Genomic DNA, 23,716 nt, shown 5'->3' with positions numbered 1-23,716 from the left:
AATAAAAATTGGAGTTGGAAGTTATAAAATGACAAATCATGGCCAGGGTCAAGAAGCTTAAACACTACTGCACATCTTTCAACACACCATCTTCTCCAGACAGCAGGTTCAACGTTTCGGACGTTTGGTTGCCGTTGCCGTAACGAGTGTATGCCCTCACAGACACGTTGTAAAATGAGAATGGCTTTAAGCTGGTCAGAGTTACTCTGTTTGAAGTGGTATTTATCACTGCAAAGTAGGAGTCGTTTTCATAGAAGACCTCATAGTACTGGATCACTCCATTAGCTTTCTCTGGAGCAGACCAGGTCAAAGTGGCTGTAGAGGGACTCGTTTCAACCACTGAGAGATTTTCAGGAGGGGAGTCTGGCTCTGTGAAAAAGATAGGAAGCATATTAACCAGAGAAGATTTCAAACTTTTTAGATAAAATAACAAACAGAGAATCCAGGCACTCAATATCCTTGAAATTTTGAGAAGGAAAATCTTGATGTTCTTTTTTTTTATTGCAATAGCGTAATAAGTTTTCAACAGTGAAAATTAGATAGAAATTGTGTGTGTCTAATTATTTCATACCATCCTCTAAAGTAAAGACAAAAACATCATCCTCCTCTGACAGAGTGCTCTCTCCCACAGCTGTAGATGCAGCTACACGTAGCTTGTAGCCCGTATACTTGTCCAGATCTAAACATCAAACCAGACAAAAAAAAGAAAAAAAAAACATGCATTGACATATATTCTCCAGACTCTAAAGTACACAGTCTTGAAAAGAAAAATCAGCACGATATATTGGTATTTTCTCATGGAATGAACTCTGTACCTGCTATTAATATGCTGGTGGTGTTAGTAACCCACTTCATGGCTTGATTGCTGCGCAGATTGAGGCCGTATACGCTGTAATGTGTGATACGCCCATTGGGATTGAGTGGCGGGACCCAATTCACAAGAATTGATGTGGAGCTTATATTTTGATAGGACACTTCAAGCACCGAGCTGGGAACTAGAAAGAAAATGCAAGATGTTATTGCAGGTAAAGAAACTCTAGATTTAGACCAGGCTCCCAACAGGGCTCCCTCCTTTTGTTCATACCCTGCTCACTGGTCTTCTCAGTGATATCTGCAGCAGGTCCCTCCCCAGCAGTGGTGGAGGCAGTGACTCTGAACACATATTCAGTAAAAGGATTCAGATCCAACACCAAGTACGAAAGCTCCTCAGACAAGACGTCCACCACTTCTTTTCTCACGGTAACACCTGGGTCAGATATAGGGAGCACATGTTGTTCATGAGTGTACATAGAAAGTAAAGTGAAACATTAGAGTATATGGAGCAGTGTTTCACCTGGAGTTCCTGTTACTGCTCCACTGCGTGTTGAAATGTTCCCAGTAACTGAAACATCACGTGTGGACAGGCGCAGCTGTCCTGGAGTAAAACCCGAGGCGGAGGTGGATGAGGTCACCACATCTGTGTGTGACTGCTCCGTGAGCCAGGGTGGATGGGTATTATGTGACACAGAAGTCACAGGCAGAACGGACGTCCTAGAGCTGACATTGTCAAAAGACTGAGTAATGCTTTCTGAATCATAACCCGGGCTGGACTCATCGGCGAGTGCAAGGTGGAGGGTAGGCTGAAAATCAGTGTTGGCAGTGTGATCAGTGCTTCTGCTGTCTGAGCGAGTGAAGCTGGAGGCAGTCATTCCAGTGGGCGGAGTGCGGGCTGAAACTGTAGCCGTGAAAGTCGGTGGAGACGTGACCGGACTGAGCTCATCAGATCTCTTTTTACGCCTCAGAGTGTTGTCGACATTTGGAGGAAGTGTTTTATTCTCATATGAACCAGTTGTATTCTGAGGGAAGAAAGAAAAGCAAGATGCAAAAGTTAAATTTTACTTAGGATTCAATGGATGAGTGCATCCATTGAATCCTTTTGGAATAATAGCTAAGATTTACTGCTTTTGATGAACATATTTACATGAAATGGAAGTTAAATACCAGGAGTAAAACTAAATGTACAGGTAGGTTTGCACTTAAATACATCCCAAGAAACATCTGTTAGATGTAAAGGGAATGTCAGAATAAAATACAATTAAAGAAAATGAAGTAATTGTAAAACTTATATTTTTCTGACATTTATGTCAATGAAAATATTTAACTTGTCATGTTTAACACATCACAGGAGCACTAATTCACTACAATTTAAAATATTTAATATTTTAAATAAGTTTAGAATATGCTGATTTAGTCTTTATCTAAATAGACATTTTAGCAGTAGAACAAAACCAGTTATCTGGTGAATTAATGATGTCTTTATTGAACTTAAGGAAAAGATGAAGCATGTACAGTCACATGTAGCTATACAGTGAAATATCAGATCAAAAAAACTCATTATTTACATCACTTTTTAGCACATTATAATCACAATTTATTTTATGGAGAGGACATGTACTTGACCAACACAAAGTGGTACATATCTGTATGATTTAGAAAATGTATATATAAAAATCATACTTTATTATTGCTTCTCTTTAACCACCCTAAAATAAATTCAGTGCAACTACTTACTTTCAGAAGTTACCTACTCAGGAACTATACTCCACCAGTGTATAAATTAATATTAATGCAAATCCAGCTGTTCTTTGAAGGCCTCAGATGCTTGTTGGAGACACATCAGTGAACAAAGCGCATTTCATTATTGCAGCTACTTACTGAGCTATCATATATGATGTGAAACTGAAGCATCACCATTTTTTTAAGCACAATTTACATTTTAAAATCATGTAAACGGGGCTGTTTTACAGTTAATACCGTCCAAATGTTTTTTATGTTGAAGGACTGAGTTGCTAGTATCTCAGATTTTAAAAAGTTGTGGAAAGAGTTATATTTGCTTTACCCCTGATATGAGGGTGATGTCCTGCAGCAAAGTATCATCAGCCAGGACTTGCAGTCTGTATTGAGTTATGGGACCGTTGGGCTGTGCAGGGCTTCTCCAGCTAACACGAATTGAAACTGAATCCTCAGCTACTGCCTCCAGGTTTTGCACAGCGCTTGGTGCTGAAAAAGAACAAAAGCTTTTTCACTTATTTCTGTGAAAGCTTTCACGAGAATGGAAGACAGGTATGAGAGCGCATTTTACCTTCAGCTGGTGTTGTTACGACCTTCTGAGCTGCTGGTCCCACCTCTCCTGCAGCTTTTGCGCGGACAACTACTCTGTACATTGTGTAGGGAGTCAACCCAGTAAAAAGAAAACGCATATCCCATGTGCTGTTGTCATACAAAAAACCTGGGAAAAAGAAAGAAGCATATGTTTTGTGTTAATTGTTTACATGTGCGAATTTGATAAAATGTTTAAAATAATAAACAACCTGAAGGTCCATAAAGGTAAAGCACATAGGAGAACTTTCCAGTGATCTTGCTGGGAGAGTTCCATGACACAGAAATTGACCTGGATGTCCTGTTCAACACTAAAAGGTTTTCAGGTGGATCCTCGGGTGCTGTCATCATGAAACACAAAAGAACAGAAATATTATGAAATTCTGCTCGATATTTGACATATGGTCAAATATGCAACAATTCTGCAGTTTTTTTTTTTTTTTTTTTGTTCATCCACACCTGATTCAGGCATGCGGACCATGGTGGAGGCTACTTGTCCCTCTCCATCAGATGTAAATGCAGAAACCTCAAATAGATAGGCTGTGTAAGGCCGCAGCTGATCTACTCCTACTGATATGGGCACATTCCAAGAGGCTGCCGGCGGCACAGCAGAGAGGGTAATGGCTGGAGACGATGCAGTTATCTCCAAAGGGCTGGGAGTTGCTCGTGACAAAATATCAGCTGCATCCTGAAGACAAAAAATTATGAATAAATTAAATAGGGAAGAATTGTTTTTGAGGATATATCCATTTTTTGTGCCAGAATGATCTAGTACATTGCAGTGAGGGAGAGCTCCAGTCATGATTTCCTCTGCGTTGACTTCCAGTATGCGGACCGTCTGACCCGTTCGAGCATGTTTTGCTTTGACGGCAAACTTTGTGATGAGGCCATTAATGCGGTGTGGCAGGAACCAGGTAACAACGACGAAAGTGTGGTTTTGAGCATACGCCGTCAGATTGGTCACCAGTCCAGGGGCTGCAGGGAATGCATGAAAACACAAGTTTACTGCACATGTTTCATTTTGGATGAAAACAGGTCAGAATATGTTCTACTACTCACGTGACTCAGATGTCTTTATGTACAAAGGTTTGCTGAAAGGCCCTGTCCCAGCTGGAGACATAGCTGCTACCTAAAGAGAAAGAGAATTGTAACTGTTAAATATCCTTCTGTTTATCTTTTTTTATGTTGTTGTTTTTTTTTTTGTCTAAATAATTTTTCGAAGACTCACGGAGGCAATTTTTCTAGGCAGTTGACAGTATAATGCAGGCTCCTCATCTAAATCATTCCAGTGTAGGTCTGGCTGTGTGTTTATGATCATAAGGCTGATAAGGTGAACCTCCACCAGACTCAATTCAAGGTCAAGGTTTCTTTGACCTTGAATTGGCAATTGTTATTACAGCCAGCAGAAAATAAAATTCTGCTGGCTGTAATAAGCCAGCCATTATTGGTGAAAATAAATTCTCCAATAATAAATAAACACAGTAGTAGAATAAATAACACCGCAGAATACACAATACAAGAACATAAAAACCATAACTACTGGCAGTCACTTGAAATATTTAAAAGGACAGTGATGACAGGTAAAAATGAATTCTTAAATCTTTTGGTTCTATGGTTTTTTAAAGCAAATCTGCATCCTGAGAGTAAAAGGAAAAACTGTGAACAGGGGGTTGGACAGGTTCAGCTAAAACTGTCTGAGCTTTTTCTAGGGAATTTATTTTTGTGGAGAGTAGAAATGGTGTTCAGGAGGTCATTGGCAGTTTTCTTATTTCTTGTTTTGCGTTAATACCCCAAACCAGTAAATAAAAGAAAATCTAACTTAAGAACAAACAAATACTATAAATCATTCACTAAAACTGCAACTTATGTTAAAGTCCATTAATTTATGATAATTGCATGATAGGCTTCCCTGCCTTCCACATCCATGAAGCTGCATTACCTTTTGTCTATTGACAATGCAGGCTCTAACATACTTTCATCCATGACTGCCCTGTATTTAACTCCATCCATCATCAATTCTGTCAAACTTCACAATATTTGCTCAAGCTAATCAGCCACACAGCATGTTGCTGTCACCACCATGTTTCACAATAGGTGGACAAACATGTCTTGGTAGCTTAAAACCTGCTCCAAAGTCTTTCAGTTTATGAATGATTTATCAGTACTGCTTTATAACTTAACTGTGCTTTAAACTTGATCTTCATGATACTGTTTGTTCTCGAGCAAGACTTCACAGAGTCCTTTATTTTATTTTTTATTTTTTTATTATATTTGTTTTTCCTTAGTTATCTCTCTTAGGGTTTCCAAGTAAAGGGGGCTGACAGTACAAGCCAAAGAAACTTTTTTTGTATCATTTTCATTTCACTTCCAAATAATGCACTACATTGTGTTGGTCAGTTATGTAGAATAAGTTGCAATGTGGCAAAATTTAAAAAGCTTTTGAGAACATGAACACTCCAAGGGAGTGTGGTTTGTGTCACTTTTCTGCTTCCATAAACAAAACAATGTTTTAATGGGCCTTCAGAATAACCTCTGCTAGTAGAACTGGTAAACCCCTCTCAGAGATCCAGTAGGAATTGTATTCTGTTGGATTCATAAATTGGAGAGCCAACACAAATGCAGGGGAGGTGTAGTAACCCAATACATGAACACACTTTCATAATCCCATGCGAGCCCTCAAACAAATCCTGCGTGTGCGGGAAGTGTGTCATCTCTGCGTCCATTTGTATCAAGGTCATGGTGGGTTAATGGATTCTGAAAACTAATAAGCGTGATCACATTCAAGTTCAGTGACAACAGGCAGTGGAAAGAGCCTGGGCTGATCCATAGATCTGTTTACTTGATTAATAATGCAATCAGGCTTGATTACCTGCATTCAGCCAGATCAAGAGGATAGACTGCTCCTTTTGTGATCTCTGTCACAAAGCCACAGTGGAAAGTAAAAAAGTATAGTGGGGCAATTCCCAGGAATGTTTGAACAGAGGCAACAAGAATAGTTACATCTTTAAACTAGTAAGGCTAATTCATACTTTTAAATTAGTTTGATATATTTCTACTAATCCAAACATGCTTCTGTTAATGTTGTCTTATGTTCATGTCCCTCAAAATCAATCAATCTACAAATGATAAAAACATTGTTCCTCTTACCTGGATATGGTATGTTGAACCTGAGGTAAAGTCGGTGATCAATGTCTCTGGTACATCCAGGTACTTGGTCACCTGTGTGAAAGAGGGATCGGGGTACGGGCAAACCTCCTTGTACCTATAAAAAAATCAAACATCATTTTAGCAATGCCACATTTCTGTATTTCATTTTAAGCATGAACTTAAAATGCAAAAATGAAAATAATTTGGATTTCCAAGATGATCTTACTGCTGTGTGAAGCAGTTGCCGATCCACTGGATATCATTTTATGTGATCATTTTAAGAATTCTATTTTATATTTGAACTCAATTGAATTTATAATAAATCTTCTGTAAGTAGTCCTATAAAATATGGTTTTTCACACACAACAAATGCATAATTTTTCATTGTATTTGTTTATTAAAGAAAGCAATAAGTATTCCTGACACTGCAAATATAATCTGATAGATTGAGCTCAACAACCGTGTTGGGGACCCAAATAACGTCACACTACATTTAGCCACTCACGCACACATTGATATGCCAATGGTGGTAAGCTACATTGTAGCCACATTTGCCCTGGGGCAAGCTAACAGAAGTGCCATGCACCAGAACCACCAGACCCTCTGACCACCACCATCAGGCAAAGCAGGTGAAGTGTATAACATCAAATAGTGTCTTGGATTTTAGAAAAATAAAAATGTATGTCAACCAAATGCTCAGTAACACAGAAGGGAAAAAAATACCTGATGACATATCCATCGATATTGTTTGCATCTGATTGCATGGTCCAGGATAGCAGAATCCCATTAGAACCAACAGCTTCTCCTTCAAGGGTCAGCGGAGGACCGGGAACTACAGGAAAGAAAGGAAGAGCGTGTGAAGTGGAGAACAGCAGCACCCAGTGTGTCATTAACAAGCCCAGATGTGAATTAACTCAAGTTGGGTCTCAAAGTTAAGTATGTAGTTAGAACTATACACTCTCAATTTTTCTAATAAATTACTGTCCCTAGAAAGTGTTTGGTGCAAATTTTAAAGATTAGTATCCTTACAGCAAAGCCTACTGACAAAGTCCCAGCTTTGTTTAGAGTAGTTCATCTGGTCTTAGTGGAGGTGGTGTGTGTGTGGGAGTTTAAACATGTACATTCTATGTGGTTAAAGTCTGATGAATAGGGCTTCACACAGCAGTGCCATTTCACTGACATTCACTCCAGACGCATTCATCCAGGGGTTCAAAAGCTCCGGCTAAAGTTACCTAAAAGGAATTAAATAGTGAAGGAAGTGCACACATCCTCATGCACTCTCTACCGCTCAACTTCATCCGTTTGCCTCGTGTGTGTGCCATGTGCAGCGAATAAATGAAGCAGCAGGGCAACAACACGAGGAGAGCCTGATTGTACTTGAAACCACTTAAATAAATCAGACAAATCCAACAATGAGCACTGATTGTAAAACCATCTCACCACTCTCGTTTGTAATGATCATGCGACTGACTCCAGAGCTGCTTTTAGAAGAAGAGTCTGCAGAGACCGTCACCGAGTACTGTGTCCCAGGACTAACATCCACCACGTCAGCCTGTGGAAACAACAAAACACACCTGGTCCTCTGCTGTCTGTGCATGCAGACATCCTACAGCTGCAGTACCATTCGGGTTTCAGTGTGTTATTTTCTAAATGTTTTTTTGTGTCAATCAAAAATACTATGTGTTGTCTGTGTGCGGATGTTCTGATTTACGAAATGATGAATTAATATTTCACAATTCAAAATCTTCATTATTTAATTAAACCAATTTTGCTATTAAACATAACCGGTGTAAAAACAAGATGCTATTTTTTTTTCTTCAGTTAAGTTGTTAAATCATGAATAAATGATAAATGATCATTCCACTTCTCTTGGAAAACCTGAGTTTTATGTTACTACTGGGTCCTGATAAGAAAAGTCGAAAACAGAACTGTTCGGATAACATGAGATAGATAAAAACTGTCACAAAAGCAACAGATCAGTACACAGTGAAAAGAAATTCAAAAACAGTTATGAAGCAAACCCATTGATCTTCAGCAGTCTGGAACTCGCTACAAAGCAAATTTTAAAGTTTTAAGACTTTAGTGAAGTGCAATGAGAGGATTGCAAGAGGAGAAAACACAAAGTCGTGGGAAACCATCCCACTACTTTGGTCTATCTGAGTGAATCAATAACTAATCAAGAAGGTCAAAGAAGAACCAATAACAACATCTAAAGCCCTGCATGTCTCACTTGTGGTCATATTTCCACAATAAGAAAGACACTGAGCAATAAATAAACCCCAAGAAGAAAGCCACTGTCCATAACCCCCCCAAATTTTGTAAATTAAAAATAAAAAACAAAAAAACATCTAGATGATGTAAGTACCTGCTCAACTTGGGTTTTTGGGTTTTTCTAGTGTTTGCATTTTTGATCAGTTTTTGTTTATTTGTGCTCAGTCTGAGCTATTCTTTCTTTTCTGTTTCTGTCATCCTTGCCTACTTTTTTCTTATCTCTTGTTTATTAACTGATGCTTTGATCTCTCTGTGGTAGTTCCTTCTTTTGCATTTAGTTTGTTGTTTATTAGTGTTATTGGATTTCTGTCTTGCCTTTTCCCCACATTGTTTACTCCTCCTCTGCTCCTCTCACACCATTGCACTCTCTCTGTTCATCAGCCGGTCTGGCTTCCACTCTCAGTTGCAGTCTGTTTCCAATCTGTCACCTGTCACTGGTCAGTAATCAGACTCCACAGTACTTAAACTCCTCTCTCTTCTTCCCTCCTTGCTGGATTTTACTGTTTACTCCCATCCTCCACTTTTCCCCCATTGCTCCCTGCCTGCCTATTATCCCTTTGTTCCTTTAAATACCTGCTCAACTATTCTTATTGAAATGTTTAAGAGACACTTGCTGCCTGTGTATCACGGGTCCAGTCACCACTTAAACTTCAGCATATTTAGAAGATGATCATTCTGATTGAGAGACATTGCTGTCACCTTTGACTTTTTGCACGGGAGTTGCAATAGGAATTTCGTTGAATCCTGTTCAATGACAATAAATGCTATTCTATTCTATTCTATTCTATTCTATTCTATTCTATTCTATTCTATTCTATTCTATTCTATTCTATTCTATTCTATTCTATTCTATTAAACATTCATGAACATTGAATTAAAACAACTCTGCAAAAAAAAAAAGTGGCCAAAAGAAATGTGAAATATTATAAAACAGACTTCATTGCAAATGCTTACAGTAAATATAGTTTTTACTGTTAACAATCACAGAACCAGTTATTTCAGGTTTTGGGGCAATCACCTATTCAGGTTGGTTAAATTACAGTTTCCTCTTTTATCAATAAGATTTTTTGCATTAATTGAGATTATAACATTTGCATGATTACAATTAATGTGACAAAGAAAAAATCTTTAAAACCTATCTGCTTCAATATGAAAATTCTAAGCACATCAGATTATTGTCATATAATCCAATGAAACATTTCTTAAATTTCATAGTTTAAATTTTTCTGACTTAGTCGAGCTCAGTACTGCATTGATGGTGTGTAAAGCTCATAATAAACTCATTCTAAGTTGCATACAGAAGAGGTTAAAAGTTGCATAAATTAAAAAAGACATATTTCAAAAAAATAAAGATCAGATCAGCTGTTAAAGTTATTATTAGTATTTTGTTTCTTCTTTTCTAGGTTGGGTGTGTTTTAGACTGGTGAAAAGAAATGTTAAAATGATCAAAAATAAAAGCTGCAGTTTGTATTTAAATAAATGACCATCATACATTCTCAATTACAGAGCCCACTTAGGCCTGGATATTGAAGCTGGCAATATATAAGTGGAAAGCTTTGTAGAAAAAAATAAGATTTGCACCAATTCAGGTGTAGCTTGTTTTTAATGTTCTAACCAAGAGTAATCAGTATTTCAATATTCCCTTCTTAGATCTAAACAACCACACTTAAACTAAGCATTTCTAAATTAGTACCTACATGAACATTCTGTATGTAACAGCTCTATCTTAAGATAAAATATGTTTTGGAATATTATGATCTATGAGGAGAAGAAGCATAACCTAAGACTAGGAAGGAAGAAGACTGTAAAAGATAAAAGAATATTATTTATTTCAAAAAGGCCCTGCTGAAGAGGAAAACAAAATGGGAGATCTGGAGAAGGACTGAAGAAAAACTTTGAACTGTACAATTATATTCAAATAATTCAAATTTGTCCAATGAGGCTGATTTGTCAGATTAAAATACCTTTTTGAACATCAAAACCTTTAAGCATATCTTAGCCATTTCATAGCACAATCAAGAAACTTTACCTTCCCTTGATATGAAAATGTTGTGCATGTCAAACATATCTTAAAACAAATCAGCCGTTTCTCTTTGAAGAAACGGCTGTCTGACTCTCCCACTTCAGCACGTCATCAAAACAATGCTTCTTCTTTCATTGATTCATAGGTTTACAAAAGTCACTTTCCTTCTTTGTGTGTAATTTGATGTACCATGTCCACTGTACTGTACATAGTAAGCACAACCATTTATGAGGGACTTTTATAGATCTTCCTTCTTCCTTCTGTAGAGAAGCTTTCTTAAGGTGCTAAACTAATTTTCAAACTGGACTTTTCACCTTTCTACACTCCCAAAAGTACCAATAACTGGTTTAATGACCATGCAACTGCGCTTGATTGGTTAGCTTAGTGGCCTGGCCTGGAATCCAATAAAGACCCTTTGAGGTGTTACAAAGAGGAAGATGAGAAAAATTTGAGCCAATAACCCAAATGACGCAGAAGCCACTATCAGAGCAATCTGGGCTTCCAATACATCAGCACAGCCATAGGGTGATCGCCTCAGTGCTATGCTCTGAACATTTTTAATCAATATTCTATTTTTTGGAAAGACTGAATTTTGAATTTCCATAAAAATACAAAAAAATAAAGGCTTGAAATACTTAATTTTATGTATAATAAATCCATGTAAAATATGAGTTTCCATTTTGGAATGACTGATAAACAATTTGAGAACGGCTGGTTGAAATTAGCGTTCATAAATCAGATCAACCTTGATCTAAAAGCTGCTTGCTCCACGGATATTAGAATTTCCACTATCCAACTTGAAACACTATCCAACTGCAGTCGATAACACAATAATAACACAATGCTAAAGTTTGTTTTGTTCTGTGGCCTGTAAAGAAAGCACCTAGCAACTGCATAAGACGTAAATGCCCCACATTGTCTTACGCATTGACGTTGGTCCCAAAGCTTTATTGGCCAATAGTAGGAGCTGGACATGGAAGGTACATCTCCTTATTAAAATAAAGGTGCACCCAAAGAAGTAGAAAACGGAGCAGAGCAAGAAGTAGAAAAAGGAGAACTAGAAAAAGGAGAACCAGATAAAGGAGAACTAGAAAAAGGAGAGGAGGCAATGACAAAAAAGGAGGGCTTGTCTTAGGAAAACACTAAACAAAATATTTACTTTTCTTGAAAAAACCCCTGCATGTTTAGGGGAAATGAAAAAGAAAAAACATTTCTTGATGAAAACACACATGTAAGGAAAAGTAAAATTAATACAAATTTTTTGATGACAGCACATGTCAGCAAAGGGAAAACAAAATATACATTTCTTGAAGACAACAAAACTAAAGGACAAGAAAAATCTAAATAAAATCTAAATGTGAACAGAACTTGTCTTGCCATGTATTTTTAATTGGGTTGGGAAATTACTTTCACTTATAAAGAACATTCACACATTAGGAATGGCAATTAAATTGTTTTATTACAAATGTACAGCTTATGAGTTTCCATTATGATTTGAATTAATTAGAAATTAATTATTTCTAATTATGTCAGTTTTGGTCCTCCATACATGTAGGCATATCCTGATCCTTCATTTAATCACTCTATTATTGTATCCCTGACCTATCTGCTGTGTCTATCTGTTTTATTCTCCAATGTTCCCTAACAAACCTGAGGTGTACACGGGCTAAGTCACTTTTGAGGCCAGTTGTTTATACTGAATATATTTCGGGCTATCAAAGTAAAAGGCTTGAACTCAATGTCAAAAACATTGTCCTTACACTATCTAAATCTTGTACTTGATGAGGTCTTGGTCTGTGACATTTCAGTAAAACATTTCACATTTCAGTAAAACTCATTTCAGTAAAACTGTAATTTGCAAATTAGGAAATATGTGAAAAACTGCAGATATTAATAGGGGAATTCTTACCTGTGAATACACCTTTCCGAATTTGATTGTGAGCATTAAAATTGCTGAGAAGAACAACATATTGCAGAGTTTTGGAGTTAGTTTTTGTTTAGCCACAGCCGGTGAGAGGCTTTCTCTGTGTCCAGTCTTAGAGAATAAAAGTTAGCAGTTGAGAACAATTTAAAGCATTGATCATCCAGACATTGGGTGAAAATAATATCTTGATCTTGAGATATTCCAAAATTTTAGTAAATCCTTTGACTGGCACAAAGCTAAAGCTATACCGCTTGTCTCTTTGCCTCTTTTGGGAGAGTTGCTTAAGTTAATGAATGATTCAGAACTGAGCTCATGAAGCTAACTTAATAAATAATGTGATCCATTACTCAACCCTGCACTGTGTTTTGTCTCCATGGGTGTGTATGTATGTGTGCGGTGTGTAAGGTTACATTTTGGGAGATACTGGATACCTGGCAGCCAGTATGGGGTGGGACTTGGTTGAATGGGAGGAGAGATGCTTCAATGTACATAGGGAGATGCTACTAAATTCTCACAATAAAAAAAAAAAAGTACTTGAAACCTTAACTTTCAGCAAAGTAACTGTGCTAACACCATCCTGATGGTGTCCTACTAGAAAAAAGACTGCATATTTCCTATGATTTCATTTAAAGTGTGTGTACCTGAATGTATCCATCATAGGCAGGGTGAAATATCACTCTGCCATGGTTTGGCACCAAGTTAACTTGGTAGCGATCTACACATCCCTCTGCTTGCAGCCAGCGTAGTGAGAATGCCCGTCCAGAAATGCTGACCAACCGGACACCTCTCACAGGCTTTGGCACTAATAAGAAACAGAAAAATAAGAAACAGAGTCAGAGTGGAGGAGAATGTTTCTATAATTTAACACAGACTCGTTGAGTTTGGGCATGATTAACTGGGAGTCTAATTGGTGAAGCCCTTGAAATAACCACCTGTGGTGACAGTCACAAAAGCAGCACTTCCTGCTGTCTCCCCTCTCACTCTCCTGATGCTCACATTGTAGCTGCAGCCATCCAGTAGCCCTGTAACCACAGCAACCTGCTCCCCTTTTGGTATTATGAGTGTTTGTGTGATCGAAGCGCCGGCCACCGTCAATCTGTGAAAGTCAAACTCTCCAGGCGCCTCGTCCCAATGCACAGATATGGACGAAGAATCCACTTTATCTAAATGAAGTCGGCAGAATCCTGCAGGGCCTGGAAGACGAATCTGAAGTTAGGAAATTTTCCAAATATTTTTAGGGAAATGCCCTGAAATATAGACGATAGATTATTTCTGTTGCTTACGTGTGCTGAACTCTCTCTTTGCTGCACGGCTGCTGTCTAAGCCCAGGATACTCTGAATGCTGACACCATAGTCTGACCCCGGGATCAACTCTCTGATCTCATAGCTTGTGCTCTCAACAAACACTCCAGTCCACAATTCCCTGTCCACGGACAAGAGACCAGATGCAAGCTGCCGAAGAGACCGTCAGTGTTAAAATGTTATTAAAAATAATCTTTAATAAATAACAATGAAAATGTTAGTTTTGTGAATTCTTGATTCAAGATGTTTTGAACAATCCCCCTTTACTTTAATTGTATTTTTCAAAACTGTGCTTAGTTATTGTTCTGAGCTAAATCTGAATGTCATTTATCTCTAAAGGGTTGTAACCAGATCCTTAGTGTGCCAACAGTGGTTACCTGACAACCACTTAATAAATGCAGGTCACAGCTGAGTATTATATTTTGACATAGATGTTTAGAAATATCAAGTACGCCAGGATTATTTTTTTTTTGAAGTCATAAAGTTGGATTATCTTTTGTAAAATGCAAGTGAATTCTTGGACAGATTTGGCAGATTCAACATCTCACCTTGTACTTGTCTACCTGTCCTGCTGGTGGCCTCCAGGTCACAAATACAGACGTCACTGGGTGCTCCGATGTAACCACTTGCTTTGGCATCCCTGGAACTTGAGACAAGAAGTATGTTTCTTAATGATACTGAAACTATGAAAATGCAAAAAATAATAAGTTTGCCAGACAGTGTGCAGGCAGACATTTACCTCTGGCAAATTTAGATTTAAAATGATCACCCTTGAACCAAAAAGTTTGTATTGGCTAGAATATGAAAGTTATCTCTCATAAGATAATAAAAAGGTAAAAATGATGTAATTTTGTAAAAAAAAAAAAAAAAAAAAAAAAGATTACAGCAAACAGACAACTCCTAAATTTTTCCCCATGTTTTCACATGAACAATTTGAACAATTTGAACAATTTATCTTTAGTGATAAAGATAAATTGTTGAAGCCTCAACAATTTCTTTACATCACCCTAATTTTTAGCTCCCTCCAAAGATTCTCTCTCTGATTCTAAATTCCAGTCAGACAAAACATGTTGGTAAAATCTCAAGATTGCTTAAAGCCAAAAACTGCCACACGTATACATCATTTTGGGCTTTGCAGGACACCTGCAGATTTTTACAGACACATTTTAACTCACGTGTATACAGAATTACAGTCGAAGGTTTACTTCTCCTCTCCCCATTGATGGTAAATACCTCAATCGTATACTTAGTCCCAGGAACAAGACCTTGGAAATTGTATGATCTGCAAACACACACACATGAGCACACACATGAGCACACATGCATTGCTTTGGCAGTCAGTCTTTTCAGGAGCAGGTTTCAGTCAGCGATAACAACTCTGGGTTCATATTAATTTTGATTGTGGCAGAATGAGAAGAGACTGGCCTGTGTTCCTGATGAGAAATGATCAGCTCCTGAATGGTTGTTGTGTTTTTGATAGACAGAATGAATGAGCTCAGCAGTCCTCTGGCGGTACTCCAGCTAATGCATATGGATGATGTTGTTTTATTGACGAGTGAAACCTCCACTTGGCCAGGAACTGCCACATCAAAAAGCAAAGCATGTGGTCATTATAGAAAAGAAAGATGAACTGTTACAATGTGTGTGTGCGTGGGTGCATGTGCGTGTGTGTTTACCTGCAGTGATATTGATTGAGACCGGTGAACTGTCAGCAAAGGACTCCTTCTCTGCACGTACAGCAAAGTGATAGAGTGAACCTGGTATCAAATCAGAAAACACTGCACTCTGACTGAATACCTTCTGCACCTGTAACACACAAATCAATAGGCAAATGCTGTAATAATTACAGTAGCGCATTAATTACCGAGGAACAAAACATTGTACTGGTGTCCATATTAAAATGTTATGCATAAAAACATGCAATCAGCTAATCATAGCAATCCAACAATGACCAAAGGGGCATTGCATAATGTGGGTAATAATAAATTTTGATGTATCTGCTTCCAAACATGAGAAAACATTTACATTTCTATTTGTTCATTCATTCATTAATTTATTTATTCACCTTGAGTGCCTGGCCACAGTTGTGGCAGATGACCTCATAGCTCTGACCCTTTCCTGGTGCCGGATCCCAAAGCAGCTCTATGGATGTTTCTGTCACTACTCCTTCCCTCACTCTGCTAGGTGGAACCAGACCTAAAATCAAACATATTATCACAAAACATGCACTAGAGCATTGTACTTGTTCTTATAACACAATGAAAAACATGAAAGGACACACAAACAGGAGAGAATAAATACTTTTTGTACAAGATTTCAAGCAAAATGAGTGATGTTAAGGACTACTCTTATTACATGTTTAAAGAAAATAAATCATTTTGTCTGTGAAACATCCCCATGGTTTATAATAAGACATATCTTGTAAATTTTACTGCTAAGCCTTACTATGCGTAGCAAAACCTAAAAAAAATGCAGACTTCTATTATTTTCTAAATCAATGTATCATTAAACTCCAAATCTTCAAAGATATGAAGCAGATGTGATCCGCTCCCAAGATTAGGCCAGATTAAATTTTAAATCTGGTTAGTGACAGTTGCATGAAATGATGATGCAAAAAAGAAAAAAAAAAGACTGATGCCAAATATGGATGGTGACAACAGTGTATCGGGTGCAATTTATTTTTCTATTTAGCTGTCATGAAAGCACACGTAGAAACTATAAAACAGATTTTGATTTGACACTTAATCTCAGTCAAATGTCACAGTATCAATCAAATGTTGCAAAAAGAAGTGTCTCATATCACAATTAATTTCATATGATATGAGACTTCTTTCTAATTACAGGATAGGTGAGATTTTTAAGTTTAATGGAACTGACAAATATTGTGACAGTTCACCGGTCTCAACAAAGACACGTCAAGCTTTTATGCAGAAACTATAGTTTTACGTGTTAACTCCAAAATGATTTACACTCGGTTGCCAAACATATTTGCTTGACTTCCTTTGCGCACACTTGAATCCCATTCAAGTAAGAAGTTTGCCATCCAATTGTAGTTTTAACATTTTCAGCTCTTCTTGGAACAATTTCCACAAGGTGTTGGAGAGTCTTTATGGACATTTTTTATCGATCCTGTAGAAGTGCATTTGTGCGCTCAGACTGTTTAACAAGAAGGACAAACTCTCATTTCCCATTGCAATTAATCTCTAAGGTGTTCTGTTGAGTTGGGTGGACCAAACAGGCATATCCATGTCTTTTTGAATCTTGCTTCATGCTCAGTCACTTTAGACAGGAAAGACTCATTCACAAAGTTGCCTAAAAGCATACCAATGTATGATGAAACATTAAGTTCTCTCCACTCTGAAAAAGATAGGTCAAGCCCAACTCTGAAAGAGAGCACCACACTATGATTCTACCCTCATTCTGAGATTCAAATATTCCTCAAACACACATGAAAGAATCAAAACCACACTCCAGGTATGTTTTTGATATTAGAATATTATTGTATCATGACATAAATTTAAAAAGTTTTATATAATTCTCCCACCTGCCCATAAAGCTTTGTTCATTTTGTTAGAAGTTTTTTTCACTAATGGCAAAGTGAAAAAAAAAACAACAACAAAAAAGTAAATTAATATTGACTGGGAAGGTTCTCTACTCTGAAAAGGATTTAGTGAAATCAAATATCAAATAAATAAGTCTTGTCATCTTTTTTTTTTTTTAAGTAAAAAAACACACAAAGTAAAAAAACCTAAATATTGTTATCACTGGGAGGCAACTTACTTGTTTTAATGGGACGGGTGTAGAATGGTGGCCCCACTTTCTCTTTAACAGTGCTGTACACACTGAGCTGGTACTGTGATCCTGGAGTAAGGTTGTTGATGGTTGCAATGAAAATGCCAGCGGGGAGGGAATGCCAGTCACAAGTGGCACACAATTCCTTACATGTCCTGTTGCAAACGCCAAGACACGAACACACTTTGACCCCGTCAATCAGACCCACCCGTGGAGGCAGAACATACAGCTGCGTGTAGTTTGTCCCCACAGCAAGAGGGACTGCAACCTGCACAGGCATCGGAGCTGCATCCACAAACACAAACACAGGAGTTAAAAACACATTTTAAAAATGCCTTGTATTATCACGGGTTGTATTTTTATTTCTCTCACCTGTGGTGTAGACAGTAATGGACCTCTCGCTTCTGTCATTTCCCCTCATGGCAACGACTGCTACTTCATATGTGTGACTAGGAGTAAATGTGCCCAAATTAACACAAATGGATTCATCTTTTCTGAGTCCATCAGCGCTGGAGTCGTTTATCCATAGCGAAGAAGAAGCAGGACTATTAAACGATTGGGTTGTCACGTAATATGCATCTGGAGGACTGCTAGGTGGAACCATCCAGCAAGCTGACAGGCTGTCATTCTTGCTAAACATCACCAGATCAGCAGGAGGCTTTATTGCTAAGGGATACAAATAAAGCATTATTCTATTTATTTTCCCCCAACAGTAAATTTAACCATAAGAAAATGTAAATATCTAAAAGTAAACTCTGTTTGAAAATGTTTACTTGATTTTTTTTTTCCATCTGGACTGCAGTTATTTAGTAAAAAAAAAAAAAAAAAAAAAAAATCAGTGTAAGATTTTGCTAAGAAAAAAGAACTTTTAAAATAAAAAATTAATGATGCAGTGCCTATAAAAAGTACTTGCCCTCTTGCATGTTTTATCCTCATGTTTCTTTCACAAATCAATCATGATCAAAATGTAGGAAGATCCTGACAGGCAATTTTCCAGCAAGACAATGATCTGAAGCGTGTCGCTAAAGCTACACAGAAAGGGTTTGAAGACAACAAGGTGGATATTCTGGAGTGGCCGAGTCAATGCCCTGACTTCGATTTGATGGAGAACTTGTGACAGGACTTGAAAAGGTCCGTTCACAGCAGATCCCATGCAACCTGACAGAGCCAAGGAAGAATGGACTAACATTGCACAATTTAAATACACAAGTCTGACTGAGGCCTATCCACAACCACCCTGTGCTGTCACAGGACAGTGCATCCACTAAATACCATTTAATATGAACATTTATGCAATATTTAATTTTGAGTTAATTGTTTAAAGATTAAGTTAATTTTGTAGAACTTACTTTTCAGCTTGAAATTGAAGAGGATATTTTTTAAATTTTATGATCAAAATACGTTTTATAGGCACTGTTTTGTAGTTATGCTTGTGATGCTAATTACTAAAATAGTAATAGCAGTTGAATATATCAAATATTCTTATTATAAAATAACAGTAAAAATAAAATGTTTTAATGACATCCTCTAACAAACAACACATTTCCCCTGATTCTAGTGATTGGTGGTCAACACATCACTGTGGCTTGACTAAAAATATTATACATAGTGTTTTTTATGTCTTTCTACAATATAGTTGTTCTAGATTGGCTAAAGTCTGCAGGTCAAAGGTTTACAAACCTTGAGATTGGAAATTGTAAAGACCCTCTTTAACATGGACATTACTCAAAGCAATAATTACAATTCAAAAGTAAAGAAATTTAATTCTGGATAGATATCCATTATGTTACAATAAAATTCTGTGCAAAACTCTTGAGTCATCCCTCAGTTCTTGACATTTTGCTTCCAAGAATCACAATCATAGTATTTTGAAGTGCTTTTGAGCAATATTAAAGCTGTCACAATTTTTTTTTAAACAATTTTTTTTCCACAAAAGACTCTTAGATGTCATTGAATCTTTAAAAATTGTAACAGTTACTGCCTTTGTTTCAAACATGCTTACCAGTGCGCACAGTTAGAGGTGCCTGACCACAGCTCCATATTCCAAACTGTGCAATTGTGAAGACTTGAATTCTGTATCTTGTGTAGGCATCAAGTCCTCCAATCATAGCTGTGTAGAACCACTTCCTGTTGGTCCCATAGACCCTGGAGATGTTGCTAACTCCTCTCTCCTGTCTCAAGGACACATCTTCACAGTGTACAGCAAATGCCCACCCAGCTGTGCACTGAGTGCTCGGCAGCATCCAGTGTAAAGTAATCTGACCAGCTGTTATTGATCCAACAGAAATATTTTGAGGATGAAGCGGCCCTGCAGGCATAAATATTCCACTTTATGAGATGTTTGCATAATGAGTTTGTTACGTATGTTGTGATAAGTTGTCAGCTGACTCACTCATGTATGCGGTCTGTATTTGTCCCAAAATCCAGCTGGGGCCAGCATGGTGAGAGACTTGAAGGGTGAAAAAGTAAATGCTCCCCGGGGTCAAACCTGTCACAGTTACCCCTCTGGAGGAGTGAAGAATCTTAACTTTTACTGTTTTTCTGAAACTCAATTGGGTTTTCTTCCTGTTTTTCCCCTCTGACTCCTTGCATCCATCTTCTTCACCATGACCCAAAAGGGCATTTTCACTTTCTCTATACTGGAGGAATATCTCAAAAGATGAAGGCTGAGTAGAGAGCAGGGGTGAAAAGTCACTCCATCGAAACTCTACATGCTGGTCTGTCACCTGAGCCAGGTCGAATGAAAATGATGCAGGAGTAAAAGGAGCTGTTAGATGGAAAAATAGGTACATGAAACACTAAAGTGGCATTTAAGGCACATAAGAGTTAATCCTTTTACAGCTAAGTGTTGTTCTTAGTTCTTATTAACTCTAAGTGACACAAAGTACATACACATCATATTTTAGAGGTAGAAAAACTACAAAAAACTACAACATAATCCAAATAAATCAAAGAAGAGTCATAGGTCATTTCAAAACAAACTTTTTGAAGCAAAACATTTCAACCACATGAGAGTTAGTGTGTTAGTGTGCTGGTAAGATTTGGAGCACAATAATTATTTGAATGTTTTGTTTAGACTAAAATCAACTTGGAGCTGAAGACTTTGTTGTCTCTCCTTTTGTCTTGGATGGAGACTATCATGTAATGATGCCTATGTTTCAGGTTCCAGACATAGGCATCATTGCTTTTTTCCCCCAAATTTGTTCAATTCCTGACATGGAAATAAATGTAAGTATCACGAGCAACAAGCATGAACAAATCTGAAGAGGAAAATTGCAAAAATGATGATACAGATCGTTAAGTGACATTCAATAGAATCAGCAGGATCTGGTTACTAGAGATGTACTGTGTAAGCAATTTACTCTGGTATTGGCAGATGAATGGCAAAGTGATGTCACAGAAGAAAGGAGTCAGGAAGTATCCTGTTCCTGTAGCATTCCTCTGAAAAGCAAAACAGTCCGTCTGATTGGCTGGCAGTAGAGTCATTGTGTTTGTTTGATTATATGGCGAACCATCAGACCAGAGTGGGAGGCCTTCCTCCTGTTGGGAGATGAGGGTAGACATTATGTGCTGAATAGACCTAACCACTAATTAATGCATCAAAAACAAACCTCCTCTTTAAGGAGGAACTGATGGCATGAAGCGTTTACAGTTTGTAAAGTAAACTAATTTTACCTGCTGACTAAAACTTCAGTGACTACTTTTGATGCTTTCAAAATGGCAGCATCAAATTTTTAAATGTCTAGTAATTAAATTTTATATAGCTGATATTTTGAAAGAAAATAAGTGCTTGTTTTGTGCTTAAACTGACTAGAAATAATCTTTGAGAACCTAAGTCCAGTTAAGAACATATAGCAAGACATGCAAATCTACAACTGCTGTGACTTAGATGATTTTATAGAGAGGGACTGTAAGACACTCAATCTCCATGTGAAGAAAGCTGTAGGTTTCTTAACAAACCTATGTTTTTACTATCCACATTCCAGAACCATGTTTACGTAAAACTGGTTACCTGTTGGTCATTAAGACCTGTCCACAGCAGCAGCAGGTTGTTGTCGCTCTGAAGGTAAGAAGATACAAACAGCAGATCTTCCATGGTCTTCAGGTCAGCCAGGTGGCTTTCCCCCACCAGCTGTCTGCAGCTGCTCATCGCATCACTCCAACTCAAACCCGATCTCCTCACGGTGTAGCAACTCCTCCCATTGGCCAACCAGCCGTCTGGACACTGATCTGCAGCCAGACATTATCAGATTGGAGTACAGTGGAAAGCCTCCTAACAGTCAGCTTTCTGTCTGAAGATAAAGCTGCTGTCTTGTGTTTCTTGGAGAGTACAGTACCTGTTTCCATAAAAATCCTGAGTTTCTGCATTAATGTGATGCCAGGTTGAGGGAGGAAAATGGCCACCATGACTTCAACCATGTAATGTGTGCCAGGCTGGAGATTTTTTATTGTTAACTTGGACTGGATCGCTGAAGAGCTTATGCTATTGATTCGAGTGACAGACTGTGTGTGCATGTTGTGTAGAGTCAAGGTGGAAATGCTCTGCTGTCTGTGAAGTGGTTCCCATTTCAGCTGGGCAGTCGAGGTGGTGCTTGTTGCACAAAAGGAGGAAAGGGATACCGGAACTGGGGAGACAACAATATGATTAACCTCATCTTTACAAATAAACTAAACTTATTTAACAGGAAAACGACTGTCTGTGTAGAAACCAATTAAATGTGAGGCAAACATTTATTTAAATCTATAGTTTAGAGACACTCACTGAAGTGAAAGTTCTTTGTCTCCAGCACTGAATCATTCCTTTTTGCGCTCAGCACGATACTATACCTCCTATGATCTTCACTCATATGCAATCGTATCCTGCAGTCAGGAGAGCATGCTGAGCGATCAATGTGCTTAGAGAAGATCTGCCAAAAATACTGAGACAGAGATTAAGAAATTAAAATACCACATCGTAAAACGTGTAAATGTGACAAACAGAGATGCTGGATTCCATATTTTAAATAGCTGTTCTTACCAATGGGCTATCTGCAGGGCTGCAGGTGGCTGTGTAGCTGTCTACCTCTGAGTCAGAGGGGAACGATTCAAATGCCACTTCAATCTCAACAGGATGTGAACGTTGGTCACAAGTCAACAAAACTACCTGCAATTTTCACAAAGTAAATATTGGTACAAAGCCGTGCAAAGGTCTTGAGCAGTTTGTCACATTTCCACTACATTACAACAACTTTGTTATTTCAACATTTGATTTGATAGACTCACACAAGGTAGTATGTAATTGTGGAGTAGAAGGAAAAAATAGGTTTTTCTTTAAGATTTTATAGCACTAGCAGCCTCTATTGACAAAAATCACACAGATAATGAGCAGAGAAGGAAACAGCAAGGTTAGGATTTGAGCCCCAGATTGATTCCCCCCAGTCTTCACTTTTCATTTTATAATCCTATTTTGTTGTAGAGTTCACAGATTGCAGCACATTTTTCAGTGTTAAGCAAGCAATCTGCTATGTCTGTGTTAGGTATGTTGGGTCCTTTTCAGAATTAGTATTAATTTAGCTCTTTCAGAACAATTTTAGCTGATTATTTACTGCTTTGTAATCAAATATGTCCACAGAAATTGCACACAAAAATTACACACAAAACATGTGGTTCACAACTTGTGAAAAACAACTTGGAAAAAGTGCAAACTAATTCTTTGACATTAGAAAATTTTGAGGCAAAGAAGCACAAACATCTATAAACGTAATAATCTTACCTGCCATAAACTGCAAAGCAGCAAAAAATGCTTTGTTTGAGTCATTGGGAATTGGTTTTAAAATGTCATACATCCCACAAAAGAGTCTCCTTTCATTATCAATCACCTAGAGCAGAGTGCCTTCATCCATCCAATCCAAGAATGGTGTTTTCAGCCATTGATGGCCTTTATATGAAAACCCAAAGTTGTTGTATGTAAGCATCTCCTGTGTCTCCTCGGTGGAATGATTTATTTTCTGAAACTGTTTGGAAGCTATCACTTTGTTCTAACTTATCTATATGCAGCATCTAAATTTTAAATTTAGCATGTACAAGGAGTAAAAGTTTTACACAAGAAGCAAAACGTTTCTCATTAGCTGGAGGAGGAG

The 23,716-nt window shown here is 37.7% G+C and overlaps 1 protein-coding gene across 2 annotated transcripts in view; it reads right to left on the bottom strand.

Annotated features, from left to right (window-relative positions):
- ptprq (protein tyrosine phosphatase receptor type Q) overlaps positions 1-22,491 on the bottom strand; it is a 45,638-nt gene extending 23,147 nt beyond the window's left edge. The window contains exons 1-30 of one of the 2 annotated variants that reach the window (XM_055036330.1): positions 22,360-22,491; positions 21,935-22,222; positions 21,610-21,827; positions 20,960-21,137; positions 19,990-20,364; positions 19,600-19,905; positions 17,970-18,263; positions 17,586-17,882; positions 15,871-16,001; positions 15,482-15,611; positions 15,231-15,384; positions 14,981-15,087; positions 14,354-14,451; positions 13,787-13,955; positions 13,436-13,696; positions 13,145-13,305; positions 7,726-7,837; positions 7,009-7,117; positions 6,286-6,400; positions 4,198-4,267; positions 3,914-4,113; positions 3,598-3,826; positions 3,351-3,479; positions 3,122-3,268; positions 2,879-3,039; positions 1,334-1,835; positions 1,085-1,246; positions 816-995; positions 572-679; positions 88-369 (exon numbers count right to left, since the gene is read on the bottom strand). In XM_055036330.1, coding sequence (XP_054892305.1) covers positions 88-369; positions 572-679; positions 816-995; positions 1,085-1,246; positions 1,334-1,835; positions 2,879-3,039; positions 3,122-3,268; positions 3,351-3,479; positions 3,598-3,826; positions 3,914-4,113; positions 4,198-4,267; positions 6,286-6,400; positions 7,009-7,117; positions 7,726-7,837; positions 13,145-13,305; positions 13,436-13,696; positions 13,787-13,955; positions 14,354-14,451; positions 14,981-15,087; positions 15,231-15,384; positions 15,482-15,611; positions 15,871-16,001; positions 17,586-17,882; positions 17,970-18,263; positions 19,600-19,905; positions 19,990-20,364; positions 20,960-21,137; positions 21,610-21,827; positions 21,935-22,222; positions 22,360-22,444 — 5,758 coding nt within the window. In that variant the 5' untranslated portion in view covers positions 22,445-22,491. Of the gene's footprint in view, positions 1-87; positions 370-571; positions 680-815; positions 996-1,084; positions 1,247-1,333; positions 1,836-2,878; positions 3,040-3,121; positions 3,269-3,350; positions 3,480-3,597; positions 3,827-3,913; positions 4,114-4,197; positions 4,268-6,285; positions 6,401-7,008; positions 7,118-7,725; positions 7,838-13,144; positions 13,306-13,435; positions 13,697-13,786; positions 13,956-14,353; positions 14,564-14,980; positions 15,088-15,230; positions 15,385-15,481; positions 15,612-15,870; positions 16,002-17,585; positions 17,883-17,969; positions 18,264-19,599; positions 19,906-19,989; positions 20,365-20,959; positions 21,138-21,609; positions 21,828-21,934; positions 22,223-22,359 lie in introns of those variants that run through there. The other variant, XM_055036336.1, reaches the window with a different exon arrangement.
- Positions 22,492-23,716: the final 1,225 nt, after the last annotated feature.

The sequence above is a fragment of the Poeciliopsis prolifica genome, unplaced genomic scaffold (assembly GCF_027474105.1).
Source record: "Poeciliopsis prolifica strain line A6 unplaced genomic scaffold, Auburn_PproV2 SCAFFOLD001, whole genome shotgun sequence".
Classification (NCBI taxonomy): Eukaryota; Metazoa; Chordata; class Actinopteri; order Cyprinodontiformes; family Poeciliidae; genus Poeciliopsis; species Poeciliopsis prolifica.
Note: the sequence above shows the minus strand (reverse complement) of the source record. Positions and strands in the feature narration are given on the sequence as shown.